The sequence below is a fragment of the Podarcis filfolensis genome, assembly GCF_964270895.1.
Source record: "Podarcis filfolensis genome assembly, chromosome: 7".
Classification (NCBI taxonomy): Eukaryota; Metazoa; Chordata; class Lepidosauria; order Squamata; family Lacertidae; genus Podarcis; species Podarcis filfolensis.
In genome coordinates this window covers 12,438,751-12,466,367 of record NC_139603.1, presented here as the reverse complement: position 1 = coordinate 12,466,367, position 27,617 = coordinate 12,438,751, and the positions used below count along the sequence as shown (strand labels likewise).

Sequence of the window (27,617 nt, the reverse complement as noted above, 5' to 3'; positions counted from 1 at the left end):
AACTCCAACCATTCCAGACTGTTGGCCCTATTGGCTCAGACTGTAAGGAATTGTTCTCCAGAACATTAGGAAGACATCAGGTTGGAGAAGGCTGGTCTACACTGACAGGCAGCCCCTCTCCTAAGATTTCAGGCAGGAGACTATCTGGAGATGCCAGGAACTGAACATGGGGCTTTTTGCAGGAAAACTCATACTTGGTCGGCAATCTGTGGCCTTTCCTCGATTCGCCTATAAATTGCCCATCTACAGACACATTTTTGTGCAACCTCTTGCCCTCTTAAAAAACCCCTGTGTTTTTCAGCCTGATGTGATGAAATATATATGCAGGGTGAAAGCTTAGAAGCAGAGGGGAAAGCAAAACAAAAAAAACCTGAAAGGATAATTTATTGTCTCTGTCTGTTTTGATGCAGTTGATGCTTTGAGCACTTGGAAACGATGAGCTGGGGAATATGCGACCTCTATTCCCTCGCTCACAAATATTAAGACATGAACTAATCTTGCGGCTCCACAGTCTCTCACTCTTAACAAAACTTCTTTGTACAACCAGTAGTGGACGAACTGCTGCTTTTCTGCTTTTTCCTACACTAGCTAAACAAAAATCAAACGCCACAGAAGTGTCTCAGGGAAAACACCGGAGCATTGCTAGTGAGTCAGAAGTGGAGGAAAATCATTCTCTAAGAGCAGTTATAATAATATTGCTAGAGCAAGACTGGCTGAGCCAGTTAAGGAGATTGGCTAATTGCTCTTGCAGCCATGTCAGATGATCGCATCGGTATATCCAGTTATAAAGATTTAGAACAAGGTTAGCTGAGAGTTGGAAGATATAGTCCTCTGGTAACTGATTAGTCTGAATACCTTTTGTACATGGGGGTTCTGACTCCCAAAGTATTGCTTTTAATGGATCATTCCTGTTTAAGGAACTCTACCCAACTCCTGCCAACCTAGCAGTTCGAAAGCACGTCAAAGTGCAAGTAGATAAATAGGGACCGCTCTGGTGGGAAGGTAAACGGTGTTTCCGTGTTCTGCTCTGGTTCGCCAGAAGCGGCTTGGTCATGCTGGCCACATGACCTGGAAGCTGTACGCCTGCTCCCTCGGCCAATAATGTGAGATGAGTGCCGCAACCCCAGAGTTGGTTACGACTGGACCTAATGGTCAGGGGTCCCTTTACCTTACCTTTACCCATAATAAATATTACACGTGGTGTCTGTCCATATATTTTGTGAAGATAGAATTGTATGTCTGAGCCAACTTTTCACCAGTCCTTCCTTTTAGATTAAAAAAAGAGTGTTTGCTTTGAAGGAGAGAAAAGGGGAAGAGCTTCTTCTCAAAGAGGCAAAGATCAATATCATGTTTGCTTTTGACAACAGGAAACGGAACCTAATGAGGGAAATGTTCTGTGGAAAGATATTATGCACAGTACCTACCAACCCTGTGGCCTGGAATTTGGCACTCCTATCGTTTTTGTAGTTCTAGATAGGGTTGTCATATTCTGAAGAGCAAAAAAGAGGACACATTTGCCAACTTCTACTTTTAATTATGGATTGCTATGACAACACTCATTTAAATACCCATGAAAAAGAGGATGAGTCCTGGAAAAAGAGTTCATATGGCAACCCTAAGTAGGCATCGAAAACAGTGGGTTCATCTACTGGGGTGTCATACACCAGTGCTTCTCAAACTATCTGATGTGGCGAACCAGCAATTTCCCCCCTACCATGTGTAAGGGAACAGTACCATATTTGGTCCCTGAAGTGTACCACCCAAGCTAGGTTGTGGTGGAGTTGCCATGGTCTGGTAGCCAACTGGCACCAGTCTGTAGCCCACCACTTTGAAAAACACTGCCATACATAGCTGGTGGGCTCTGTTTAGCTTGGCGGGAGATGAGTTGTACAGGGCTGATCTGTTCCCAAGCACAGTGACCCCTTTCCAGCAGTTTGCGCAATAAGAATCTTTTGTTACACAAGAGACGTGCTCTGTATATTAATTTTATTACTGATTATTCAATAAGATGAACTATTGCATCTGATTTCTACAAATCGTGGCATCCATCCTGATCTGTCACTTGATTTCTCCTCTCTCCAGTTGTCCACAGAAGACATCTGGGCAGCTTTGGTCTTGGGTGTTGGTGGAATAGTTTACAATGGAGGAAGGAACATAGACACCCCCACAATGTAGTTTGTTGTTCTACTCCATGGGCTTCTTCTGGTTGACTATCCTGGTTGTGTCATTAAGCTTCCAGTTCAGCTGTACGGCACCTGTTGTCTCCATTTGAGACTTTATTTATAATATTATTGCTCTTTCATAAAAACCACAGCCTAGTCCGTGGGTGTAGTGTACTCGGTTGGAAAAAGGTTTCTAAAGTTCAGCAATAGTCTGGAGGTTTAATAAACTTGAGACGTCTGCTAGAAAAAGTATACAGAAAAGTGATCGTGGGTGATTAAAAATAGTCTTAAAAGTACGAGGTGGCATCATGATAGACTAGCAAAGAATTTCAGAGCTTGTAAACATGTTCTAGGATTTTTAGTTAAATAACCATTAACACTGTGCACCCTCTTTTCACAAGGGAAATTCATTCTATGGGAATTGTTTTATTTCCTAATAATTTAGGACATTTGAGGGAGCTTATTTCCCAATAAGTTAGGACATGTGAGAGAGTGTATTTCGCCAGCTGTGGACTAGACGTACCTGGGACCATGAAGGAGGTTCAAGAGACCCTAGGAACAGTGAGAAGATTATCAATGATACCAAAAGATGCTGAACTAGATTGGGCTTTTGCCTGGACCCACAGAATGATTCTTATATTCTTTCTTGGGAGTTCATTAATCAACTAGTGACGGTTTTGTTAGCTGGAACAATTCCCCCCCACAATGATAATGAACCAGAGTTTCAACCAAACTCCTACTTTGAGTTGCTGTTGTATAAGGTAGCCTGGTAGCATCTTTGACAAAGTTAGTTCATAGACATTTCACAAAGGATTGCGGTGTTTTGGTCAGACTGTGTCTCCTGAAAGGCCACATTTGAGTGGAGTCAAGTAAAAGGTAAAGGACCCCTAGACGGCTAAGTCCAGTCAAAGGTAACTATGGGGTTGCGGTGCTCATCTCACTTTCAGGCCGAGTGAGCCGGCATTTGTCCACAGAGAGCTTTCCGGGTCATGCGGCCAGCATGACTAAACCGCTTCTGGCGCAATGGAACACCGTGATGGAAACCAGAGTGCACAGAAACGCTGTTTACCTTCCTGTTACAGCAGTGCCTATTTCTCTACTTGCACTGGTGAGTTTTTGAACTGCTAGATTGGCAGGAGCTGGGACAGAGCAACGGGAGCTCACCCTGTTGTGGGGATTCGAACTGCCCACCTGATTGGCAAACCCAATAGGCTCAGTGGTTTAGACCACAGCGCCACCTGCATCCCAATAGTGGAGTCAACACACCAGTGCAGCAACCCCAATTCCAATGCAGGTGCAGTAGAAGCTGTTAAAAACTTCTGCACCAATATCTGCCTTGTGATCCAGCTGTAACCAACGCTTACACCATGCAGGGATATCTTCTGTAGTGAAAGACCACAATTCAGGGCTTGTGCATGCAGAAGGTCCCAGATTCAATTGCTGACATCTCCAGTTAAGAAGGGTCAGGTAGCAGATGACACTGAAGGCCACTGGCTGAGACTATGGTGAGCCATTGCCAATCAGAGTACACAATACTGGATAAATTATCTGGCCTAATGTAAGGTAGCTTCTTATACACACACCAGGGCAAGATTATGCCCCCAGAGCTCTGAATCTTAAGGAAAATGTAGACACTTCTTCTGCAGCACCCTTCCCCAAACTTGATGCTATCTGGGTGTTGTTGGACTACAACACCTATCATCTTTGCCCATGTTTTCTGCAGTTGATAGGGTCCAACAACCTCTAGAGCAGCCTTTCTCAACCTGTGGGTCCCCAGATGTTGTTGAACTACAACTCCCATCACCCCTAGCTAGCAAGGCCAGAGCTCAGGGATGATGGGAGTTGTAGTCCAACAACATCTGGGGACCCACAGGTTGAGAACCACTGCTCTAGATGGTACCATATTAAGCAGGGTTGTTCTACAGCAGGGGTAGGCAACCTAAGGCTGGGGACTGGATGCGGGCCAATTGCCTTCTTAATTCGGCCCGCGGACGGTCCAGGAATCAGCGTGTTTTTACATGAGTAGAATGTGTCCTTTTATTTAAAATGCGTCTCTGGGTTATTTTTGCAGCCTGCTTTGTGTTTTTTTTCATGAGTAGAACGTGTGCTTTTATATAAAATACACCTCTGGGTTATTTGTGGGGCATAGGGATTCGTTCATTTTTTCCTTCAAAATATAGTCCGGCCCCCCACAAGGTCTGAGGGACAGTGGACCGGCCCCCTGCTGAAAAAGGTTGCTGACCCCTGCTCTACTGCATCTCCTCGGGTCTTCCTGGAAAGGGTAAACATTCCTAGTTCTCCATCATGCTGGATTAAGGCTCTTCAACTTTTTTGCTACAGAAAACTTGACTTGTCATAAATAAGCTCTCTTCCATTTTATTATGCTTTGGATCAAAGGATGTTCTTCAAACTTACTCATTGCATTGGGATAATATTTTATTTTGGGCAATCGCGGAGGAAGATGTTTGTCACATAAATTCTTCCTGGCACACAAATATTCTCCGGCTGGCTGGTTGGCTGGCTGGGCACTCTTCCCAGACAATAACTGTTCAGTTTCTTTAACCTGTGTCATTGAATTATTTTGCAAAATTCAATCTGGGTACTGACACTTGTTTTTCTTGACCATGTACAGAAAAACTAAGAAGTGAAAAGGAGGGTGGGGAAACTAAGCATTGCTTTATTATTATCTTTTTAATTAATAGATGAACTAAACTGTGGGGCTAATTTTAACCGGCGAGGTTGTGAATTATGGGCAAATTTGCTCCTAAGAGTTTGTGTGGTGTAGGGGTTGGAGTCTCAAACTAGATGACAATGTGCAGCTTGCTCTCTCACAGCCTAACCTGCCTCACAAGGGTTGTTGGGAGGATAAGATAGGCAAGAAAAGCAATTTGACCACATCCTTCCATCATCTGAGACATTTTAGAGATGGGTATCTGTATGCGTGCGCATGTGTACCCAAACTCTTGGTTTTGCTTCTTTGCTTCTGCAATTGTCTCTCTGTCATTTCATCAGCCTTTTTTCTTTTTTGGTGTATTTTTAGAGAAAACTTATATTTGCCAAAGGTGTTGAGAATGTACTGTTTTACTGTGCAGTCTTGGAGACAGTGTAGAAGTCACTTTGACCTACAGTGATTACTCAGGGTTGAATTTTCTTTTATTGCTGTCATTCGTTTCATTCCATCCAATTGCTCTAGTACTTGCTGAATGCAGTGCTTCCGGAGGTGGGGCAGGTTTTTGCCAGCATCTAACTAGTCCTGCTTGCTCTGATCTGGGCCCTGATTAAACCATGGTCCTACCCTGGAAACTGACTGAATACAGAAAAGAGGAAGGTGGGACGCCAGAAGCAACATTCAACCAGGGTATTCTGGAGCTACAAAGCGCATTAGCTGTGTGTTTTTTTGTGAGGGTTCTGCTTGTACAGTCATACCTCGGGTTACAGACGCTTCAGGTTGCGCGTTTTTGGGTTGCACACTGTAGCAAACCTGGAAGTACCGGAACGGGTTACTTCCGGGTTTCAGCGCTCACACATGCGCAGAAGCACTAAATCGCGCTTTGTGCATGCGCTGAATCGCAACCCGCGTGTGCGCAGATGCGGCGCTGAGGGTTGCAAATGCTGCGGATTGCAAACGTACCTCCTGCACGGATCACGTTTGCAACCCGAGCGTCCATTGTATGTGTATTTTTGAGTGTACATGTGGCTTCTAAGAGTTACTTAGGGCAATACCTACCCAGGTATCAAAAATTTGGGGAGCACTGAATCAGTGTTCGAAATTAGCCAGGTACCAGACTCATTTAGTACCTGGCTATCAGCCACTTGCAACACAATCAGAATGAATTTCAGGAACCCAAATGCTTTTACCATTCAGCCTGAGCAGGAGCACTGAACAGTTGTGAAGTCTATCTCTGTATTATGAATGGTCCGTATTCCCATTAAGAAAAAGAGGTAAAAACAGGCCGAACCTTTCTTCTTTAACTTCTCAAAGCTCATAACGTAGCTCAAGGTTGTCCTCTGAATTAGCCAGATTTTTAACTGAGAATCAATCACAGTCAGTCCATCATTTGAAAAATAAAACTTTAAAGCCATCTTGCCACAAAATACTGTATTTTTTGCTCTATAAGACTCACCTTTTCCTTCCTAAAAAGTAAGGGGAAATGTGTGTGCGTCTTATGGAGCAAATGCAGGCTGCGCAGCTATCCCAGAAGCCAGAACAGCAAGAGGGATTGCTGCTTTCACTGCGCAGCGATCCCTCTTGCTGTTCTGGCTTCTGAGATTCAGAATACTTTTTTTTCTTGTTTTCCTCCTCCAAAAACTAGGTGCGTCTTGTGGTCTGGTGCGTCTTATAGAGTGAAAAATACGGTAGCAATTAGACATTCCGTTTTTGGCGACTGTAACCATGGTTTAATAATAATAATAATAATAATAATAATAATAATAATAATAATTTTTTATTTATACCCCGCCCTCCCCAGCCAAGGCCGGGCTCAGAGCGGCTTACAAGCAATAATAAAAACAAGATGAATGATTACAACTTAAAAACAAAAATAAAAAACAACATTAAAATAAAGGAATATTAAAATGTAGCCTCATCGCAGGAGGAGAAGGAAAAGAAAAAAGAAAGAGAGGGAGGGAGGGAGGGAATCAAATTGGCTCCAAGCCAAAGGCCAGGCGGAACAACTCTGTCTTACAGGCCCTGCGGAAAGAAATCAGATCCTGCAGGGCCCTGGTCCCATGAGGCAGAGCGTTCCACCAGGTCAGAGCCAGAGTTGAAAAGGCCCTGGCTCTGGTTGAAGCCAATCTAACTTTCTTAGGGCCTGGGACCACAAGGGTGTTGTTATTTATGGACCTTGAGGCTCTCCGTGGGGCATACCAGGAGAGGCGGTCCTGTAGGTACGAGGGTCCTAGGCCGTGAAGGGCTTTAAAGGTCAAAAGCAGCACCTTAAATCTGACCCTGTACTCCACCGGGAGCCAGTGCAGCTTGAAAAGCACTGGGTGAATATGCTCCCATGGCAGAGACTCCGTGAGGAGCCTCGCTGCAGCATTCTGTACCCGCTGGAGTTTCTGGGACAGCTTCAAGGGCAGCCCCACGTAGAGCGAATTACAGTAGTCAAGCCTGGAGATGACCGTCGCATGGATCACTGTGGCCAGGTTGGGGCGGGAAAGGTAAGGGACCATTAAGGAGCCATTTGGCGCCTAGATTGCATACAGTGGTACCTCGCAAGACGAAAAACTCGCAAGACGAAAGAGTTTTTCGTTTTTTGAGTTGCTTCGCAAGACGAATTTCCCTATGGGCTTGCTTTGCAAGATGAAAACGTCTTGCAAGTTTGTTTCCTTTTTCTTAAAACCGTTAATACCCAGGGAATCCGTCCTTCGCAAGACGAAAAATTCGCAAGACAAAAAACTCGCAGACGAATTAATTTCGTCTTGCGAGGTACCACTGTATTTGAGTTTCTGATACTGCCACTGATTTTTATAGCTTGAAAGCATACCAGTGAACGTTTGAGCACCCAGATTTATTAGCCCTTCTTCTTTGGCTTTAAAAAAGGGAAAGGCTGAGCCAATTAGTCAAAACATTTGGTTTGTCTGGAGGGAGTTAATTAAGCTCGACAACCAACCTTCACAGAAGAGCTTTCCACCCCTTCCCTCCCCCCTTTTTTGCAGTGGTCACCCACGGGTATGCCACCCTTGGCATGATGTCATTGTTTTTACAGTGCCAGCTCTCCAGTGATTCAACCCGTCAGCTATTCCTTCTTAGTGGAACAACTGGAGTGAGACGTTTTCTCACTATGAGTTCTTAGCAAAAGAAGAGCTCTGGCAGACCAGACCAAGGATTCATCTAGAGCAGTACACTGATCCCCTGCAGTTACACAGATAATTCTGGGGAGCTTATAAGCAAGGCTTGTATTCTACCTCTGAACAGGGTGGTTCTGTTTAGCCAATGTGGCTAGCAACCATTTTTAAATCCATTTATGGTAGTGGCCCATTGACACCTGCTGTAGCAGTGAATTCCATAAGTTAGGTTGTTGTTTTTTGCAGAGTGACTCAACTCCTATCACCTGTCCATGGACGCTCAAGGAATATGACTTCACTTGCAAATTGACTTGATACACCTCCCAGACTCATCAGAACATAATTACCCTTCAGGGTTTATGTTTCTCCAAATTTGGTAATACAGTTGTTGGCTCAGAAAAGTAACATAAAAAGCATTAAAATGCATATTTTAGGATGAGATGCTTTTTGAAATGCATACATGGAGATAAAATATGTATTTAAGTAAGAATTTAGGTAGGAATTCTTTTGGAGGAAAAAAAATGCCCACGGATTAATACAGAAACTTGGATAGAGCACATTTATGAATAAAATGGACCCACACTCAAAAAAATAGATAGATTTGTCTATACCCGAGCCAGTCTGTTTAAATGTGTACCTCTTGGGGGAAGGGGGAAGAGAAAAAATTGTACCCACCACCTGTAATTTTCTGAACCTCAGTCATATCTCCCTACCCCCCGTACCTTTTCTGTAAGTACTGTATTTTTCTGTGTGTAACATGCCCCCTATTTTGGGGGACACTAAATTTAGAAAATGGGGGGAGATTGCCAAGACATGTTAAAGTGGTTTTTTTGGGGGGTGAGATTGCCCAGAGTTGTTGAGCTTTGGGGGGGGGGTTGCCCAGAGTTGCTGACCTATTTTTTGGGGGGGGGGCAAAAATCACTCACCTGGCGAACCACCGCACACAACTGCCTGCGTCAACAAAACCACCTATTGTCTGCTCGCTCGCCGCCATCAACTGCCAAACGCCCTCCCGATTGCTGCAGCGGCAGCCAATAGACAGCAGCCCTTGCCGCAGCCACCAGTCACCTGCCCAATCGCTGCTGACAGTCTCCGGCTTCTGGCTAAAACCATTCGCCCGTCCCACCATGGCACTACCTGTGTATAGTAAAGTAAAGGGACCCCTGACCATTAGGTCCACTCGTGGCCGACTCTGGGGTTGCGGTGCTCATCTCGCTTTATTGGCCGAGGGAGCCGGCATACAGCTTCCGGGTCATGTGGCCAGCATGACTAAGCCGCTTCTGGCGAACCAGAGCAGCGCACAGAAATGCCGTTTACCTTCCCACCGGAGCGGTACCTATTTATCTACTTGCACTTTGACATGCTTTTGAACTCCTAGGTTGGCAGGAGCAGGGACCGAGCAACGGGAGCTCACCCCGTCGCGGGGATTCGAACCGCCAACCTTCTGATCAGCAAGTCCTAGGCTCTGTGGTTTAACCCACAGTGCCACCCGGGTCCCTGCCACCTGTGTATAAGACACCCCAAAATTTATAACCTCATTTTGGGTTCAAAAAAACCCTCGTCTTATACATGGAAAAATACGGTACTTTTTAGCGCTTCCTAGTAGAAAAGATACTCTGACTTTCCCCTGCCTTCTTGGAAGTTGCTGCATGCCTTGAGCTTGCAGGCTAACTTTTTTTTTGGAAAATCAGGGCAGCCAGAGGTGAAAGAAGCGCTGTCTCTGCTGGAGTGCTCCTTTGTACAGTCACCGCCAAATTGTGCTTGCTTCTTTCTTCCATTACGTCATGGGTTTTCTCCTTCTCTGTACGGTGACACTGCTCCTGTGGCTGTTGGCAAAAACATAGTTATTAGATGGTAATTTTCCTGAGATGCTCTCCGCTGTAGACTTCTTAAATCATTCTTCTATTTAGGCAATTGGAAACTGAAAGGACTATCTTGGATATAGTGTCAGGCTGCCATCCTGTTGGTGATAAAATCCCTTTTCTCTGCGTGTATGCTTTGAAACGAAATCAAATTGCCGACAGGATGGGAATAAATGTCCCGGTAAAGTGAGCGTACAAAGATACACAGCTTTGTTAGTAAATGTCAAGAGGAATGTTAGGACACAGAGCAGAAAAAGTGCTGTCACGGTGCAACCCTATACATAAAGGTAAAGGGACCCCTGACCATTAGGTCCAGTCGTGACCGACTCTGGGGTTGCGGCGCTCATCTCGCTTTATTGGCCGAGGGAGCCGACGTACAGCTTCCGGGTCATGTGGCCAGCATGACTAAGCTGCTTCTGGCGAACCAGAGCAGCACACGGAAACGCCGTTTACCTTCCCGCTGGAGAGGTACCTATTTATCTACTTGCACTTTGACGTGCTTTCAAACTGCTAGGTTGGCAGGAAACCCTCTACAGAAATAAGCCCCCTTGAGTTCACTAGGACTTGCAAGCAAGTGAAAATAGGTTTACAGCCTAAATACTTCTTTCTTGGGAAGAAAAACTCATAGTATCCATTCATTAGTGGCCAAATGATTAAATGATCATTTATTTTATATCCTTGCTTTACGTTTACAAATAGAAGAAAACAAATAGAATAGAATAAAACATTACTCAGGAGACAATGGAGGAATGTGCCTTTGGAGGTGAAGTCAAAGTTTAATGTATTTGAACAATTAAAGCAATTAGTTAAAATGTGGGGGGAGATTAGCACAAGATAGAAATCGATACACAGCACAGATGCAGTGTACCTGCCTTATATTAATCCTCATTGATTTTGTTGAGCAGGAAAATGTTCAAAGCATGGTTAAGGGGGACAAACAAATAAAAGGTTCTGGGCATTTGACTTTTGCCACAGAGAAAGGTTGACCACTTGATAGGATAGCATGAATCTGGGTGTTATTTAGTATGTCCTAATTTAGCTTTAGTCAGATCTTAGTAGTGCCACATGGGAATGTACATCCCTTCAAAAGTGCAATCTATATATGTCAACAGCTAAAGCTCACTGGGTGTGGGGCTTCCTCTGAGGCTAACCCAAAAGCTGTAGCTAGCTGAAAATTTGGGAATCAAATGCTCACCAGAGCAAAATAGCACCACCAGTTAGACCTGCACTGAAAGAATTGCACCAGCTGCCTATCAGTTACTCGGCTAGGTTCAAAGCGATGGAATTGGTGAACGAAGCCTTATACAGCTTGGGACCAGGATACCTTAAAATATCATCTCATCCCCTACATAGTCAGCCAATCATTGTGTTGCACAGGAGAGTGGATCTCACAGATACCATCCTGTCTGGAGATCTGTTTTGAACCATTTTGAAATCAGGCCTTTAATGTGGTGGCCCCCATCCTTTGGAACACCCTCCCACTTTTTCTGTCATCTTCTCGGTGCCTGCTGAAGACATCCCTCTTTCAACAAACCCCCATCAACAGAGCTTTTTATCCCAGTTACTGTATTGAATCTGATTTGTTGCGGTCTGTTCGTGATTCTCTAGGAAGATAATTTGGCTATCACGTTCTGTTGTCTGGAGTTGACTTGGCACATCTTAAACCTTTGTATCTCATTTGCTTTGCTTTCCCTTCAGGCCTTGAACAGAGGTATCGCAGCTGTTAAGGAAGATGCTGTGGAGATGCTGGCCAGCTATGGGTTGGCCTACTCCCTCATGAAGTTCTTCACGGGCCCAATGAGCGACTTCAAGAACGTGGGGCTGGTTTTTGTCAACAGCAAGAGAGACAGAACCAAAGCAGTGTTGTGTATGGTTGTAGCTGGTGCTGTGGCCGCTGTGTTTCACACCTTAATAGGTAAGCCTTCATTCCATTTGCTGAGGGAACAATACTATTTTTTGCTTATACGACTGGTTAATCCATTTCTCCTCTACATCCTAAAACCTGGTCTGCTTATGTGTATATTTCTTGAAGGAACCGGGGAGTCGTTTTGTGGCTAGACTTCTCTGCCTCAACTAGGAGTGGGGAACCCCATGTTTAGGGATTGATTCCTGTCCTCCAGGCCCCTCTCTGTGGGTCTTCCCTAGGTCATACGCTCCCCACCTACACCAGGCCACAGCGCTCACCAAACCTGTCCCACATTCCCCAGGGTAGCCTTGCTACAGGGGAATGTGTCTTGTTGGTGTGTGTGTGTGTTTCTCGAAACCTCTGGTTTTTTTGCGGATCTTCAACGTAGCCTCCTGTGCAATGCTCTTTCCACTTTTATATCTGCCCTGACCACATTTGCACCTGCTCCCACCCACCACTGGCACGAAGGATTTCCATGGCATCTGGTTGGATGCTGTAAGAACAAGATGGTGGACTTGGATGGGCCACTGGCCTGGTGCAGCAGAGCTGTTCTTAAGTGCTTATGATTCATACACTCCAACATTTGAACCCAGGTAAGAGTCCCCACAAGTCCAAGGGTGAATGGCTTTAAGCAGGGAAGACTCCTCAACCTGTGAAGGCTCCCGGCTCAATTTATAACCCTGATTCTGAAGACCTAGTCTTTTAAAAAAGGCCTTTGCTTAGTTATGTCGTTTTCATTGGTTATAAAAGCTATGCTGTTCTGTTTCTGTGCTGCCGGCGTCTCTTGGAACAGGTTGAATATTGTTAGCCTCTTAATTTGAATATATATTGGGGCTTTTAAGGGATTATGTTCTGTTTTTGTTACTTCTTGTTAGCTGTCTTCAGAGAAAATAGGTGGGATGGAAATGTTTAAAACAAATAAATTCACTGCAGACTAGATGAAGTTGTGCACAATGGGATTCTCTGTCTTTATCCTCTTTTCGGAATGATGCAAGCCACTTAACTTATGATTAAAATGAGTATACTAATACTTTCCCCTCGCTGTAAGCCTTGTCTTTGCATAATGATAGTGTTCTCAAATGTAAGGCCCTGCATGGCACAGTAGAGTGTATTATTGGTGCAAAGTAACTCAGGAAAAAGCAGTAGGTGCTTTTCACATCTCCGAACATCGCACTGTCTTGCATTAATGTATCTTACAGTGCAATCCTATATATCCCTTCTCAGAAGTAAATGCTACTGAGTTCAGTAGGACTTATTCCCAGGCACATGGGTGCTGCATTGCAGCCTTAAAGTTACAAGAGTTACAGTGAGTTTAATGAGGCACTAACATGCCTCTGGACACAATATATTTCCTCAAATTAGATGAGTTCAAGAACCATTAGCTATTGAAGCCCTGAGGCTGTGAGCAGCTGTGATGTGCTAGCTTTCAATTTTAGAGGTTTTCATCTGTTTATTTACAGCGTGGCTAGAAAATGCAGACTCTCTCCAGAATCACTTGCGATCTGGCAGTATATTTGGCCAATGTTCAGTTACCTGATAACGTCTTTGAAAGTAAATAATAATAGCCTATTCAAGGAAGACTTTCTTTTGATGATGTAATGGTATTAAATGTAATCCTCCAAGTCTCGGGCTGGGACCTCTATTTGATTGCTCACTCCCAAAAGTCTTTTGGCATATATTGAGAATTTAGAGAAGCTGTCAGCCTCTCTCGTGCAGCAGGATTTGAAGGATCTTGGAAGCCGGGATAATCGCTTTTGCAACTTTGGAGGTCCTTTTTTAAGTGCACAACTTAAGGAAGCTATTCCTTCCCTCCCCTGAGTTCCAGAGGATTTGGGGAAGGACGGAGCGAGCTGTTTCTCATTTTTGCCGGGATGTGCAATTCGTCTTGTCGCTCCAGTAGCACGAAATGAGTAATTTGCTCACTTTTGCGTGCTGTGCTTGCAAATTCTGGCAAAAAAACCACCAAAAAACGAGAGAAAGTTCCTGCTACCTAACTTCCCCAAGTCCTCTAGGTGTGCCAGTGGATTCAAGAAGGGACAGCCTCTGTCTCCCTCATAGAACAAAGTGAAAGAGCTGGCCCCAGGGCAATCCATGGAAAACACCAGAGGAGTAGGAGGGGTCTGTGATGGAACTTGGCAAACAGTCACCTAGAAGACGGTACTAGTAGCAACATAACAATTCCAGGTAATGGTTTCTGACTCACCGACTGAGTCACAATTTATCCTCCTTCATGGTGCTTGTCAGCAGTTGCCAGTGTTTCCTAGGAAAAGGTGTGTGTGTGTTTTAAAAATGCGTACAGTATATTATGGTAACTTTCTACATTATAGTGCAGGGCTTATGTGAGCTTTGGTATCCATTAAATACTTCTAAAATTTCCCAGTGCATAGCAACATATTGAAAAATACATTGACCTGCAGACTATTGCTTGTTAGGTAAAGGTCAAGGGACCCCTGACTATTAGGTCCAGTCGTGGCCAACTCTGGGGTTGCGGCGCTCATCTCGCTTTATTGGCCGAGTGAGCCGGCATACAGCTTCCGGGTCATGTGGCCAGCATGACTAAGCCGCTTCTGGCGAACCAGAGCAGCGCACGGAAACACCTTCCCGCCGGAGCTGTACCAATTTATCTACTTGCACTTGACATGCTTTCAAACTGCTAGGTGGTCAGGAGCTGGGACCGAGCAACGGGAGCTCACCCCGTCGCGGGGATTCGAACCGCTGACCTTCTGATCGGCAAGCCCTAGGTTCTGTGGTTTAACCCACAGCGCCACCCGTGTCCCTCTTACTGCTTGTTAGGTACATTTTAATCCTAGTTTGGTGATTTTAATTACCCTGGAGCTAGATGGGAGGCCAGATTTGGGAGCTGAGGGTGGAGAAAGAGTGATGGTTTTTTGTACAGACTGAAGCAAGCAAGGTTTCTAATAAGTGTGTGTGTGTGTGTGTGTGAGAGAGAGAGAGAGAGAGAGAGAGAGAGAGAGAGAGAGAGAGAGAGAACACACTAGATTAAGAGAGGCTGAAAGGGGTTGGGAAGCGTAAAGTATAACAAAAGTATTAATGCGACCTCATTTAATTTTGCTAGGTTATGACACAGAATCATAGAATTATGGAGTTGGAAGGGACTCGGAGGGTCATCTAGTCCAACCCCTTGCAGTGCAGGAATCCTGCTCACAGCTGTCCCTGGATGGGCTCGAACCTGGTTAACAGCCAGATGCATGGACCCATTTTGCCGCAGGAGGCTGTCTTACTTCTGAGTAGATATTGTAAGGATTGCACTGTTAAACCCTGTTGAATTTAGCGGGGGTTACACTCGGGTAAGTGGGGTTAGGATTTCAGCCTTAGTCTAGAAGAAGCTGATGTGATTTAAAGCAAGTTGGTTTAAGTACACTTGGAAGAATCATCGTTGAATTGGCTTACGACGGCAGCCCATCAAGATGGTGGTGTTAGGTGTTCCTCCCCGCTCCTCCTTTCTCCCTCTTTATCCTGAACCACCCAAAACAGACCTGGGTGCGTTAGGTACGTGATTTTTTTAAAAAATGATTATATTTCTTTTTGCAGCATACAGTGATTTGGGGTACTACATAATTAACAAGTTGCACCATGTGGATGAATCGGTGGGAAGCAAAACACGCAAGGCCTTCCTGTATCTGGCAGCCTTCCCGTTCATGGATGCCATGGTGAGTCTACAATTTAGTTTACTATTCTCACTCGGAGTGGCACAATGGATGTCAGCCCTTCCCTTAGCTTGTTCCCTGTTTTGTCCTAGTAGTGGACCGATATAAGCACTTTGCTGACCTCTGATTCATAGGTTTCGCGGTTTCTAGACGCCTGGTTTGCACATCACATTGAACCATAGTTTAAAACAAATTCTGTATTTTATTATTGATTATTGTATTTTATTATTTTATTATTGGTTATTGTATTTTATTATTGGTTATTATTATAGGTTATTGTATTTTAGTGTTTTGTTGGAAGCCGCCTAGAGTGGCTGGGGGGACCCAGCCAGAGGGGGGGGGGTATAAATAATAAATTGTTGTTGTTGTTGTTATGGTTTAATGTAAACGAGCAGCATGTGTTCGAAATGTCCCAGGGGCATGTAATGAGGCTGAGGGTACATTTTATCATATGTGGTGGGCTTGTAAAAGGGTAAAAGACTATTGGGAATTGATAATTAATGAATTGAAAAAAATGTTTTAAAAGTCCCTTTCCCCAAAAAGCAGAGTCCTTTTTGTTGGGGATAATTCAGAGGGAAATTCCCAGGTGTCTAAAAATACTTACTTATGCATGCTGCTACTGCGACCCGTGTTTTGTTAACCCCAAAATGGAAAACGAGCGAGGTCCCAACCAGAGAAAAATGGCAACTGATGGAATACGCTCAGCTTGCAGATTTAACATATAGAATAAGAGAACAAGAAGGATGTACGTTTAAAGAAGATTGGAAAATGTTTACTGAAAATTGTGTTTATTTAAAAACGCTGGTAGTATTAAGATCAATTCAACACTGTAAATAAGTTTTGATGGAGGTAACAATAGATTACTGAATGGTTTAGTTGATGTAAAATATGCAGGGATGTATGGTATGCAAAATGAACCACGGAAGGAGAAGAAGGGAAGTAATTCATTTAAGGTTGTTTAAATGAATATTTTGAAATGTAAATTAGAACATATATATATATATACACACACACATACACACTTCCCTTCTTCTCCTTCTGTGGTTCATTTTGCATACCATCCATCCCTGCATATTTTACATCAACTAAACCATTCAGTAATCCATTGTTACATCCATCAAAACTTATTATATATATATATAAATCCAAAATGTCCCAGGTGCATTTTGCACTTGGCTATTGGCCACTTGAGACCAAGTGAAGGTGCCTGGGTTGCCAACCCTGTAGAATTCTGTCTGTTATATTTTATCTGCACAATCGGAATGAACTTCAGGAACCAGGAATTCATATTGAAAAATACGACTTTCGAGCTGTCTGGCCCCAAAATGGCAACTAGGCATTCCGTTTTGGCGACTGTGACCCTGGTTTAATGAGCCTTTTGGCGCCTAGCTTATAGATCTGAGTTTCTAACACTGGTTGCAGGCTGCTCAAAAGTTCTCCTGGCGCTCCTTACCTACAGACAAAACGAGCTGGAGTCTGGCTTGCTGTGTCATTCAAACCCAGGCTTGTGGTTTGTTTCTCTCCAAGCAAACCATGAACAGTAGTCAAAGTTTGTCCTTGGTTTACCGCTCATGATTTGTTTCTAGGAAGCAAGCCATGAGCTCAGGTTTCGATGGCACAACAAGCCAGACTGTGGCTTGTTTAGTCTGTGGCATGGCGGCGGTAGAAGCAGGGGAGGAACTTTTAAGCACCATGATCAACACATTTTAAACTATGGTTTAGTGTGATATCTGAACTGCGCCTCTGACTATGCAGTCTCAATTTCATTTCTAAATATTTTAGAAAAATAAATACATTTTCTGTCACTTCTTTGGCAAGTGGTTATTAGGTGTGAGCGGTTAGCAAGATACTTAATGTTTTTTTAAAAGATACATTCTATTTTTAAAAAAAGAGATACAGTAGTTTATTCCTCAGAAAGGAAAAAGCAAATTCAAAACCTTCAAATGCAAACGACTGCTGAAATCTCAGCTACTTCAGTTTTGGGATTAAAGCAGTTAGTCAAAACACATCTATTCCTCCCTCCCAGCCTTTTCACCTGACCTGGTTTTGTTGTTCCCAGCTGCTATTTTTATAATCTTTATTGTAACTGTTTCAGATTTCCCTTTTGCATACGTGCACTTTTTCATCTCAACCCCTTGTTGGCAATCCTTTGTCATCATGTTCCCCCTTTGTGCAACGTCGTATATTTGTGATCTTTTAACTGCACCTGTGAGCACGAAGGCCTTTTGCCCACAAAGGAACAGCATCCGGCTGCACATCAGACATGGAAGTCCGAGCCGGGGAAACTTACGTGCTCCATAGGAGCCAAAACCCTGTGTGATCAGGGTTTTGGCTCCATTGAAGTCTATGCGCATAGATTTCACAACTGGCTTTGCCATGGCATGCCTTCCTAAGCCAAGCCAAGGTTTAACTTAGCCTGCTGTCCAAAATAGGGTTTGTGGTTAAGCTGTCTCCTCGCTCATAGCAAGCAAGCTGTAACCAAGGTTAGCAAGGAGAGATTTTAACCAGAAGCCCTGGTCTGGATTGCACTCTAAGCCAAATCTTAGAGTCATAGAATCATAGAATTAGTAGGGACCCCATGGCTCATCTGGTCCAACCCTCCAATGCAGGACTATGGGGATCTATCCCATGACATCTTTTATTAGTTTAGCATGGCAGAACAAAGGACTAGGGAGGAGAAAAGCAGAAGGGGGAAAAGTAGATGTGAACTCCTCTGGCAGCTCTTATGCTTTCTTTCTTTCTTTCTTTCTTTCTTTCTTTCTTTCTTTCTTTCATTCATTCATTTTACACCACCCTTTAACCAAAGATCCCAGGGCAGCGTGCAACATTAAGAACCTAATTTACACAGCATAATAGTAAAAACCTAAAGGGACGCAGGTGGCACTGTGGTCTAAACCACAGAGCCTAGGGCTTGCCGATCAGGAGATTGGCGGTTCGAATCCCCGCGATGGGGTGAGCTCCCGTTGCTCGGTCCCAGCTCCTGCCAACCTAGCAGTTCAAAAGCACGTCAAAGTGAAAGTAGATAAATAGGTACCGCTCCGGCGGGAAGGTAAACGGCGGTTCCGTGCGCTGCTCTGGTTCGCCAGAAGCGGCTTAGTCATGCTGGCCACATGACCCGGAAGCTGTACGCCGGCTCCCTCGGCCAATAAAGCGAGATGAGCGCCGCAACCCCAGAGTCAGCCACGACTGGACCTAATGGTCAGGCGTCCCTTTACCTTTAATAGTAAAAACATAATACACAACACAATAATACACAGCTTGATAATAAAACAATCATAATAATAACCTCTGCCAAAATTTATCAAGCCGTAATTATTTAATGGCCAGAGGCCTGGGTAAAGAGGAATGTTTTCGCCTGATCCCTAAAGATATGTAATGATGGCACCAGGCGAGCCTCTCCAGGGACAGTATTTCACAGGAGGGAAGCGACCACGGAAAAGGCCCGTTCTCATGTTGTCACCCTCGGAACCTCTCAGGGATTTGGGACGTAGAGAAGGGCCTCGGATGACAAGGTTGGTTTGAATGGGGAGAGGCAGTCCTTAAGGTATTGAGGTCCTGTGTAAGGCTTTATAGATCAGCGCCAGCACTTTGAATTGAGCCCAGAAACTTAAGCCATAGTTCAGCTTTTCATGATGTCCAGACCAGGCAAATGTCTGCCTGCCTTGCCCAATGATATTTCCAGTTTCTCTTATTCTCCATACGGTCCAAAATGCTGCTTCAGAGAGCCCCTCAACCTTCTGGAGCAGGTTTGGAGGGTGAGCCAGGAGTTGCAGGGGGAAGGAGAAGCAGGAGGAGACCCATTGCCTGAGTTTGTGCTAAACTGGATCTCACCCATTCTTCTGTCCTCTTCAGGCTTGGACCCACGCAGGTATTCTTCTGAAACACAAATACAGTTTTCTGGTTGGATGTGCCTCCATTTCAGACGTCATTGCTCAGGTAAGGATTGATTCATGTCACGGCTATTTCTACTGCGAAAAGAGCCATGCCAAATTTGTACAATAACCGTGTTTGGAACAGTCTGGGTTTGCAAGATTATCTATATATATTGATATAGGACCCTTTTGAAATGGAGTGGAAATAGGTCTGCTTGCTGACATGGGGACTGAAGAGTTGACACTAAAGACATGCTAAATTGTCTCAATTATTGCTTGTTGGTCTCATTTCTCAATAATATAGTGGTATATTTTTTCTGATAATAATTATTGTGTTGCTGAATAGCTGGATCTAGCTAATCTACTTCCTGCTCATGTCATTATAGCCAGTATGAATTAATCTGCTGTGCATTAGACAGCTGCGGAATAGATGTTATTAAATCCACTTTTGACTGTCTTTGTGCTCATGCTATACTTTGGCGTTCTTCCTTTCCCTCTGAGCCAGTTCACACAATTGCTTTTGGACAGAAAAGTCACAACGGATAAATTTTCTCTGTCAGCTTTCGTGCGGTAAAGTAGATGTTGTAGAAGCATCCTTTTGTACTAAAAGCGCAAGTAACAGCATTCGGAAAGGGAATTCCTTAAAAATGTTGGTGTGAGTTCTCTTTCAGAACATTATAAAAGTTCCCTAAAGAAAATGGTCAGGCTTCCTTCTTTGCGGTTCAAATAAAAAATTATTCTGTCCTTAGCATAATTCAAGATGACACTTCACACCAGTTAATGCCAGCAGGTGCATTAAATATAGACACATGGAAAACTTAAGTGACCAGAGAAAGAGTGTGCCATTGGCTACAGTATATTCCCATTTAAACTCTATTAAACTCCAGCCACTTATAGGCAAATACATTTCCTGCGCTGTTGTTCAGAAACCCAGGGCTGTCAGGGTTCCTTAAAGACACCTGGAAATTATGAAGGATAGCATCAGGCTCATAAGTTAAAATGGCTGCAAAAGTGAGCTGTTTCATATTTCCTAGATGGGGTTTTAGAGTTTGCAAACTCAAAGGATAGTAAGTATAGTATGACTGTTATTAATTCAAGCAATTGGAGGAAATGCAAAAGGGAAGAACTCTTTGTTGGAGGGAATTCTTTCAATGCAAAAGAAAGGACCATTATGATTATGACTTGATTTCCCCAGCCTTTGAATTCAATTGTTAAAATTAATCTATGCCCCACTTTGACTAATTATCTCTCTATCTCTCTTGGCCTTCTACCTCAAAGAGCAAAAGGCAGAATACATGGTTTTTCCACACCATGTTATCCTCACAACAATTGTGTGGTGGTTGAGAAAGCAATTGGCTTCAGCTTTATAGCTAAGTGAGGCTGTTTAAGCATATTTTTAAACAGTAAGTTTGTCTGACACCTAATTTGCCCAGGGTGGTATAGAGGCTAACACAGGGTCACCATATTTCAAAAAGTGAAAATCTGGGCACAAAAGGTGTTGAATTTCTGCAAAATCTAAAATAAAATAAAATAAAATAAAATGAAGTTTTAAAACTAATTTTTTAATGAAAACAGCCACAAAATTAACACTGCCGATATAAGCTGCCACCAGCTTTTAAACTGCTTTTCTAAAATTCCACCCAGACGCCATTTTCAAATCCCAGCTATGTCCGGATGCATGGCAACCCTCGGCTAGGACTTAGGATATTCAGATTTAAATTAATCACATCTACCAATGCAATGTAGTTATAAAACAGTTCCGCTAGGAGCGTAGACATCGCCAATTCAGAACTTAGCCCATTAACTCACTAGATAGCTTAACTAATGTGATCCTTTTCCTTCAGCTTCTCATCTGCAATATGGGGATAAGAATACTTACCTACGCTACACAAATGTTGTAAGGGTTACAGAAACAATACTTCTAAATCTCTTTGAACACTAGGAACCACTCGTATCATTGTTTAGTATTGCTATAGGAATCCTTTCCCAAATATGAATTGTGTCTGTTTTAGCATAGTTAGCATTGTGTGTGTACTACATCTCTCATGCTTTTTTGAAGGTGACCTCTCAGAGGTCGAAGTTATTTTCCCACCTCATTGTTACTGGGTGATACCCAAGTTCTACTCGAAGTAGACCCATTGAGATTTTAAGTTCATTGATTTCATTGGGCCTGCTCTAAGTATGACTTTGTTGAATATCGCCCCTGTCGTTCCTTGATTTCTGACATTAAATTAGCCTAATAGTATAAACGCATTCAATATATAGCTTTTTGCTATTGGATTTCACTGTGTTTGTCATTTGATTTCTCTGTGTAGTATTTTTAAAGTGATGCATGTTACTAGATGAGATGTATTGTACTGCGTTGGAACGTATCGTTCAAGGCTGCTTCTGAATTCATTCATTTTCTCCCTCATACTGCATATACATAATACAATCTTATTATAGATACCCTTTATCTCTATATTTCTTTTAAAAAATAATCTCGGGCCTTCTAGCCATACCCATAGCCCTTGATGAATAAGCTCCTAACATCTAAAGAAAATGCTATCGTCTTCATAGCCTCCTCTCAAATTAATGAAATCATTGGCTTCTTCAGACAAGTTTATTGAGGGGGGGCGGGAACAGACTCAGAAGATTCTGTTACATTTTTATAATAGAAAATCAAAATAAGTAGTTTCATGAAATTAGAGGACCAGAGAATTTCCAGAACTGAACATACATTTCCAGCAAAGACCTCTGAATAATAATTAAGAATTGCATTATGTTCTGAACACTATGACTGTGTCCAAAACTATTTAGTTTTCACATCAGAATTCAGAATCTTGTTTTCATAACCAGTCTTTCTTTTTCCCCCTTTCCCTTTCTCCTGACAGGTTGTTTTCGTAGCCATTTTGCTCCACAGTCATTTGGAGTGCAGAGAGCCCCTCCTCATCCCTATCTTGTCGTTGTACATGGGAGCCCTTGTCCGATGTACCACCTTATGCCTGGGCTACTACAGAAACATACATGATATTATTCCGGACAGTAGCGGGCCAGAGATGGGGGTATGTTTTGATGCATTTGTCGATCTTGCTATATGATTACGTTCAGTACACCAGGATTGCAAAACAGAACCTAAAAACCACTGGCCCTATTTACCGTATTTTTTTGCTCTATAAGACTCACTTTTTCCTTCCTAAAAAGTAAGGGGAAATGTGTGTGCATCTTATGGAGCGAATGCAGGCTGTGCAGCTATCCCAGAAGCCAGAACAGCAAGAGGGATTGCTGCTTTCACTGCTCAGCGATCCTTCTTGCTGTTCTGGCTTCTGAGATTCAGAATAGTTTTTTTCTTGTTTTCCTTCTCCAAAAACTAGGTGCGTCTTGTGGTCTGGTGCGTCTTATAGAGCGAAAAATATGGTGCTTTAAACTACTTGCTCATCTGCCCGCATACACTTGTATCATGTGCAAGACCCGAACTGAAAAACAACGCTCTCCATTTGCTAGACAACTGGGAGAAGCTTTTGAAAGTGGTTGTTAATTGCTAATTGTTAATTGGCAGTTTAATTGCTGCTTAACAGGCTTAGCAATGGGGTTGCTAAGGTTATAAACTTCATTTATAAACGAGTACCAGCACCTCCTTTTATACCCCCAAAACACACTGCCTATTATTATTATTATTACTATATTTGTGCTAAGGGTAACCTCCACCACAAAGCTATATTCATTACTTGGCAGCAATTAATTGCCAGTTTAACTTACTTCTCTTACATCCTTTGATATATGGAAGCTGTGACGATGCCCTGATATTTTATACAAAATATATTGGTATTTATGTTGCTGCCTTGTCTCTGCTGATTGCAGTCCTCTTGCCATAGCCTCTCTCTTGGCCATTTCTTGTAACCACAGTAGTTTCATCAGTGTAGTGAAGTTCAGCACTGGATTTAGAAAAAAACAACAGCACATTTCTTTCTGTGCTGTTATTTTAAGATGTCAGTTTGATTAGCATAGAGCCATGGAAATACACAGATAGTTGCAGGACCATTTCTGAGTCGCTCAAAACTGCATACCTTTAAGAATGCTTCCTTGCAGGAGTGTATATCAGAATAGATTTAAAAACATTAAAAAAATGGCACTTCTTAAATCCATAGTTGCAGATAGGAGGTGCCAGAACACTTTTTCTCATGAATTGAAAGCCCAGTGCTGCAATAATCCGAATCAGGTAGTCTAAAATCTATATCTTCCTTTTAACTTACTGGCTGGTGATATATGCATGTTTACGTGTTTCCTTGCTCCTCTTTCTGCTTGCACATACCATATCCAGCATTTGAAAAGGAGATTCTTTAGCTATTCTGTTGGCTGTCATTCACAAGGACTGTATTTTCTGGTTTTACCCGCAGGGAGATGCTACAATAAAAAAGATGCTAAGTTTCTGGTGGCCTTTGGCATTAATTTTGGCTACTCAGAGAATCAGCCGGCCAATCGTCAACCTCTTCGTATCCCGAGATCTGGGTGGCAGCTCTGCAGCCACAGAGGTAAGAGTCCTTGTTTTCCCTGTATTTATTCAGAAAAGTAGAAGGCCCAGTTCCCTCTCCAGCTGTCTCTGTTTTCCTGGTTCTTTAGGAATTCATTCTGCTGTTGTTAAATGTCAGCTTCCCCAGGGTATTAAAGAAACCTGCAGACTTTTACGTGAAGCTTTTTTTCTAAGTCTGAGCATCTTTCCCGACCGCTTCTGAAAATATAGCATTTTCTTTCACCCCTAGGGCCAAACTTAAGGGCCAAACTAGATGCTACATGGACTTCTATATTATTTTTTCTCAGCATTTTTACTTTTAGAAACGTAAGCGGCCTCAGCCAACTGCCGTCCTGAGTGGAGGAAGTGAAAGTGGATCATGGCTGCTCAACCCTTCCCTCTCCAGACATTTTTCACCTCACGAAATACACGGACCCCATATCTCTTTCCCCATGGATAGAAAAAAAGGAAACCTCATTCGTCTGTCCTGTCCACTACTGCCATTTGAGTCTGATTTTTTTATTATTATTTTAAAACATGAAGGCAGAGAGAAACAGAGTCCTGTCCATATTTTCTTTGGCCATTAGCCGAGCATTACTGTTTCCCCCCGGTTTCTCAGATCTTCAACAGAGTATTTGGTCAGAAAGCAAAACAAAGACACTCATTTAGAGTCTGATTCTTCGCTGTCTCATTTCTTGTGTGAGCAACGTTATTGGGCGAGATTCAGAGAACTGTGAGTGGTGTTGCACTTACAGAACTGTCGCCTTCTGCTTCCTGCCGCATCACCCAATGCCATCTGTGTTGCTGGTTCTGAGGGTATAGTGACGTTTGGGAATGGCATGTTTCAAAATATGGCGGACTGTCAGTGGAGGGAAAAGGCATACTCCCCTCTAGTGCAAGTGTAAGTGCATTTCGGCTTGTGCAAGGAACATTTAGATGTAATACCTGGCCAAAAATGTTAAAAAACCCTCCTCCCCAAATTCTGAGACCTCTCTGTATGCATACCCTAAACCACTGGAGCTGCTTCAATATGGCACAAACCCATGGGCATAAATGGGAATAGCACAACTACATGGGCTGGGTTAATTGCACAGGACTTTTTTATGAAAATTGAAAGTCCCTGAAGGTGTTAATTCTGCAGGCAAGTCAATATTATTGGTCCCTCCCACATGGCCAAGCTGTGAGCAAGGTACCTGTATTGTGTTGACTCTTTTATACTGCATATAGTAATTTTAGGCACTTTACAGACAAACCAATGAACGAATGAATATAAGCGTACCATACTGCAGTGGCTCACATATTGCAGAGTGTACATGCAGGGGAGGGGGTAAGATTTTACCAGATATTGCCCAGATGTTTGGAAACCTATCATTGCAGCCCATATCAACTGGAAAGATTAAGGAGAAAAAAAACGAAGCTCAGATTCTTAGAATATTTCCCCTCACTTCTAAATTCCACACACTTGCAGAATCACCGAATATGCACAACCCTTATTATAGGATTATATTCCTGACAACTTAATAAACATTAAGGTGATGGTCTTTTATGTATATTTCTGCTTGTGATTTAAAGTAGAATAAGAGGAAGTATATAGAATTGTATCATGTAGTTGAACTTCAGAGTTCAAGCACCTGGAAATAGTTAACTGCACATGTTCCGGTTGCTGCCCGAGATGTTTGTGCAATTAATATTTTAAGCATACCACTTTAACATAGTTTTGGTTGCTAAGTGCAAAGAATGCATTCACTCGAAAGCAAATACTTTTCATATTATCTATCAGCTGATAGCTGACTTCATTAGTGCCTATTGTCCATTTGTTCTTTTCGCTTCCGTTTCTGAAAGCATCACTACTGAAAGAGAAAGCGCTGGCAGTGCCAACAATCGGATAAGCCTGCCAGCGCACAAGCTGAGTGCACTGCAAATTTCTTTTTTTTTTTTTTTTTTTTTTTTTAAATAATATTTATTAAAATTTTTCAAAAATACAAAAAATATCACTTTACGGGACTCCCCCCTTCCCCAACCCCTACCATATTCCCCTTTCATATTGTTGGCCAAACAAGTTCCCCACTCAAATTGAAACTTAATTTGTTTTACCCTTAATAATAATAAAGAAAAAAAAAGAAAAAAAAAACCCAGTGTTCTTTCCCCAAGACCCACCCCATGTCATTCCACAATTTCCATTTTTTAATAAAAGAAGCACCCCAGATAATAGAAACAGAAAAGGTAGAAAACAAAAAAAAAATATAATGAATAATAGACCAATTCAGCAAAAAATAACAAAGTTGGCAAGCCTTTGGAGTTTTAGTTCTCCCCCCCCTGTCTCCGGTTTAATTTCCCCCTGACCATCAACCCCTAGTGTCTGCCTGGAATTCTTAAGGCCATAAATCACAACTTTTCCCCAACTCCTTGCTGGCTATTTCTTTTTAAAATTAAAAATAAATTTTTTTGAAAATCAAAATTATTATTATTATCATTATTTTTCAAAACTTTAACTTCAGTCTTTAATAAAACTGTAATAGAACTCCCTCCATTGTTCTTTCCAGGTTGTAGTCTAATTTCCCTTTGTTCCGCTGCTAAAACGTTGTAATTCGAAAGTTTGGTAAGTCTGCAGGGATGGTTGTTATTCAGGGGCAAAACCTTACGTTCAGTCCCTTCCTTTCTTCAATAGAAAAATCTATTGTCTCCTTTAAAAAAACAAAAAAGAAAACACCCTGAAGACGAGATGTTATTTCCGTTTTGCAGCTTTCCCAGAAGATAACCAGTCCTGTAAAGTTCCATTGGTGTTTTTCCACTTTCCCAATCCTTGTAATGTCCCGAAGCTCCTCAAGGGGGATTGTTGTGACTTTGTTTCCTCTAATCCAAAAGTCAATTTGTTATCCATATTCGCCATTTTGTATCCAAATTTTAACAAGTTGTAGCAAATTGTATCAAATTTAACCAGCCAAGTTCTCTTAATAAAATCCACTCCGCTTTTCGACTTTGACAGCTATTTTGACAGCTGTCAAAATCTCCGACTCCTTTCACCAGGCTCTCTCTTCAGTCGCCCCGGTTCCCAGGGGGGGGGGTTGCGTTTCCCTTCTCCAGTTCCTCCTCCAGCACAGTTCTTGTAGTTCCCCATCGTGAAATTTTGGATTTTTATCAGCAATGCAAGCCTTTTTGGGTCTTGGTTTCCCCGTCCTTGTTTTGGAAAGTTTACAATAGGGAGGGGACTGACTTCCTTTTTGGATCCCCCCCGCTCGTATCCAATTCGAAAAAAAAAATTTTTTTTCCTCCTTTTGAGCCCGGTTTCCAAATTTACTCACGGGTTGTTGTTGAAAAGTCCGAATTTTCAATGGAAGAAGTCAGCGCTCTCCGCCGGATGGCATGCGGCTTCGCTCAGCAGGGGAAGCAGAAAACTCAAGGCACCACGCTTCTCCCCGGCACCCGATCCGTAGCCTTTAAAAAGGCTCCTTCACGAGTCGGGAGGGCGCTAACGGTGCAAGCCGAGTCTCCATGTCCACGGCCTCCGTGGCCGTGGTTTCTAAGGGTCCCCGCATCGCCGGTGCGGTAGAACCCAGCCCCTGCCGAGCAGACTCCCTCCGGAGCTCGGAGGGAGTCCGCCATTCGGCGATGGCGCCAACCCGGAAGTGAGTGCACTGCAAATTTCTGTACATGGCGCTGCCAGTAGCCCTTGATTTTGGCAGGAGGAGAAAAGAAGGAACTCTATGAAAAATAATGAGTTTGCATGTTTTACTTTCTTCCTGGATTTTTTGGTCAGGTGCTGTATTTGACTTAGATTTGGCCAAGTACAGATGTAATCTTCTAACCATGGTTAGGAAATTGGAAATATGCCATGAGCTCATTCTCCCTGAGCATAATTCTGTGCAAATCC

At 43.0% G+C, this 27,617-nt stretch overlaps 1 protein-coding gene across 2 annotated transcripts in view; it reads left to right on the top strand.

Moving 5' to 3' along the window:
- The window catches only part of ANKH (ANKH inorganic pyrophosphate transport regulator), a 134,968-nt gene that overhangs the window by 76,073 nt on the left and 31,278 nt on the right, over positions 1-27,617 (top strand). For both annotated transcript variants that reach the window (XM_083624707.1, XM_083624708.1), the window contains exons 2-6: positions 11,510-11,726; positions 15,270-15,388; positions 19,238-19,321; positions 22,131-22,301; positions 23,634-23,768. In XM_083624707.1, the coding sequence (XP_083480833.1) occupies positions 11,510-11,726; positions 15,270-15,388; positions 19,238-19,321; positions 22,131-22,301; positions 23,634-23,768 (726 nt within the window). The remainder of the gene's footprint in view (positions 1-11,509; positions 11,727-15,269; positions 15,389-19,237; positions 19,322-22,130; positions 22,302-23,633; positions 23,769-27,617) is intronic.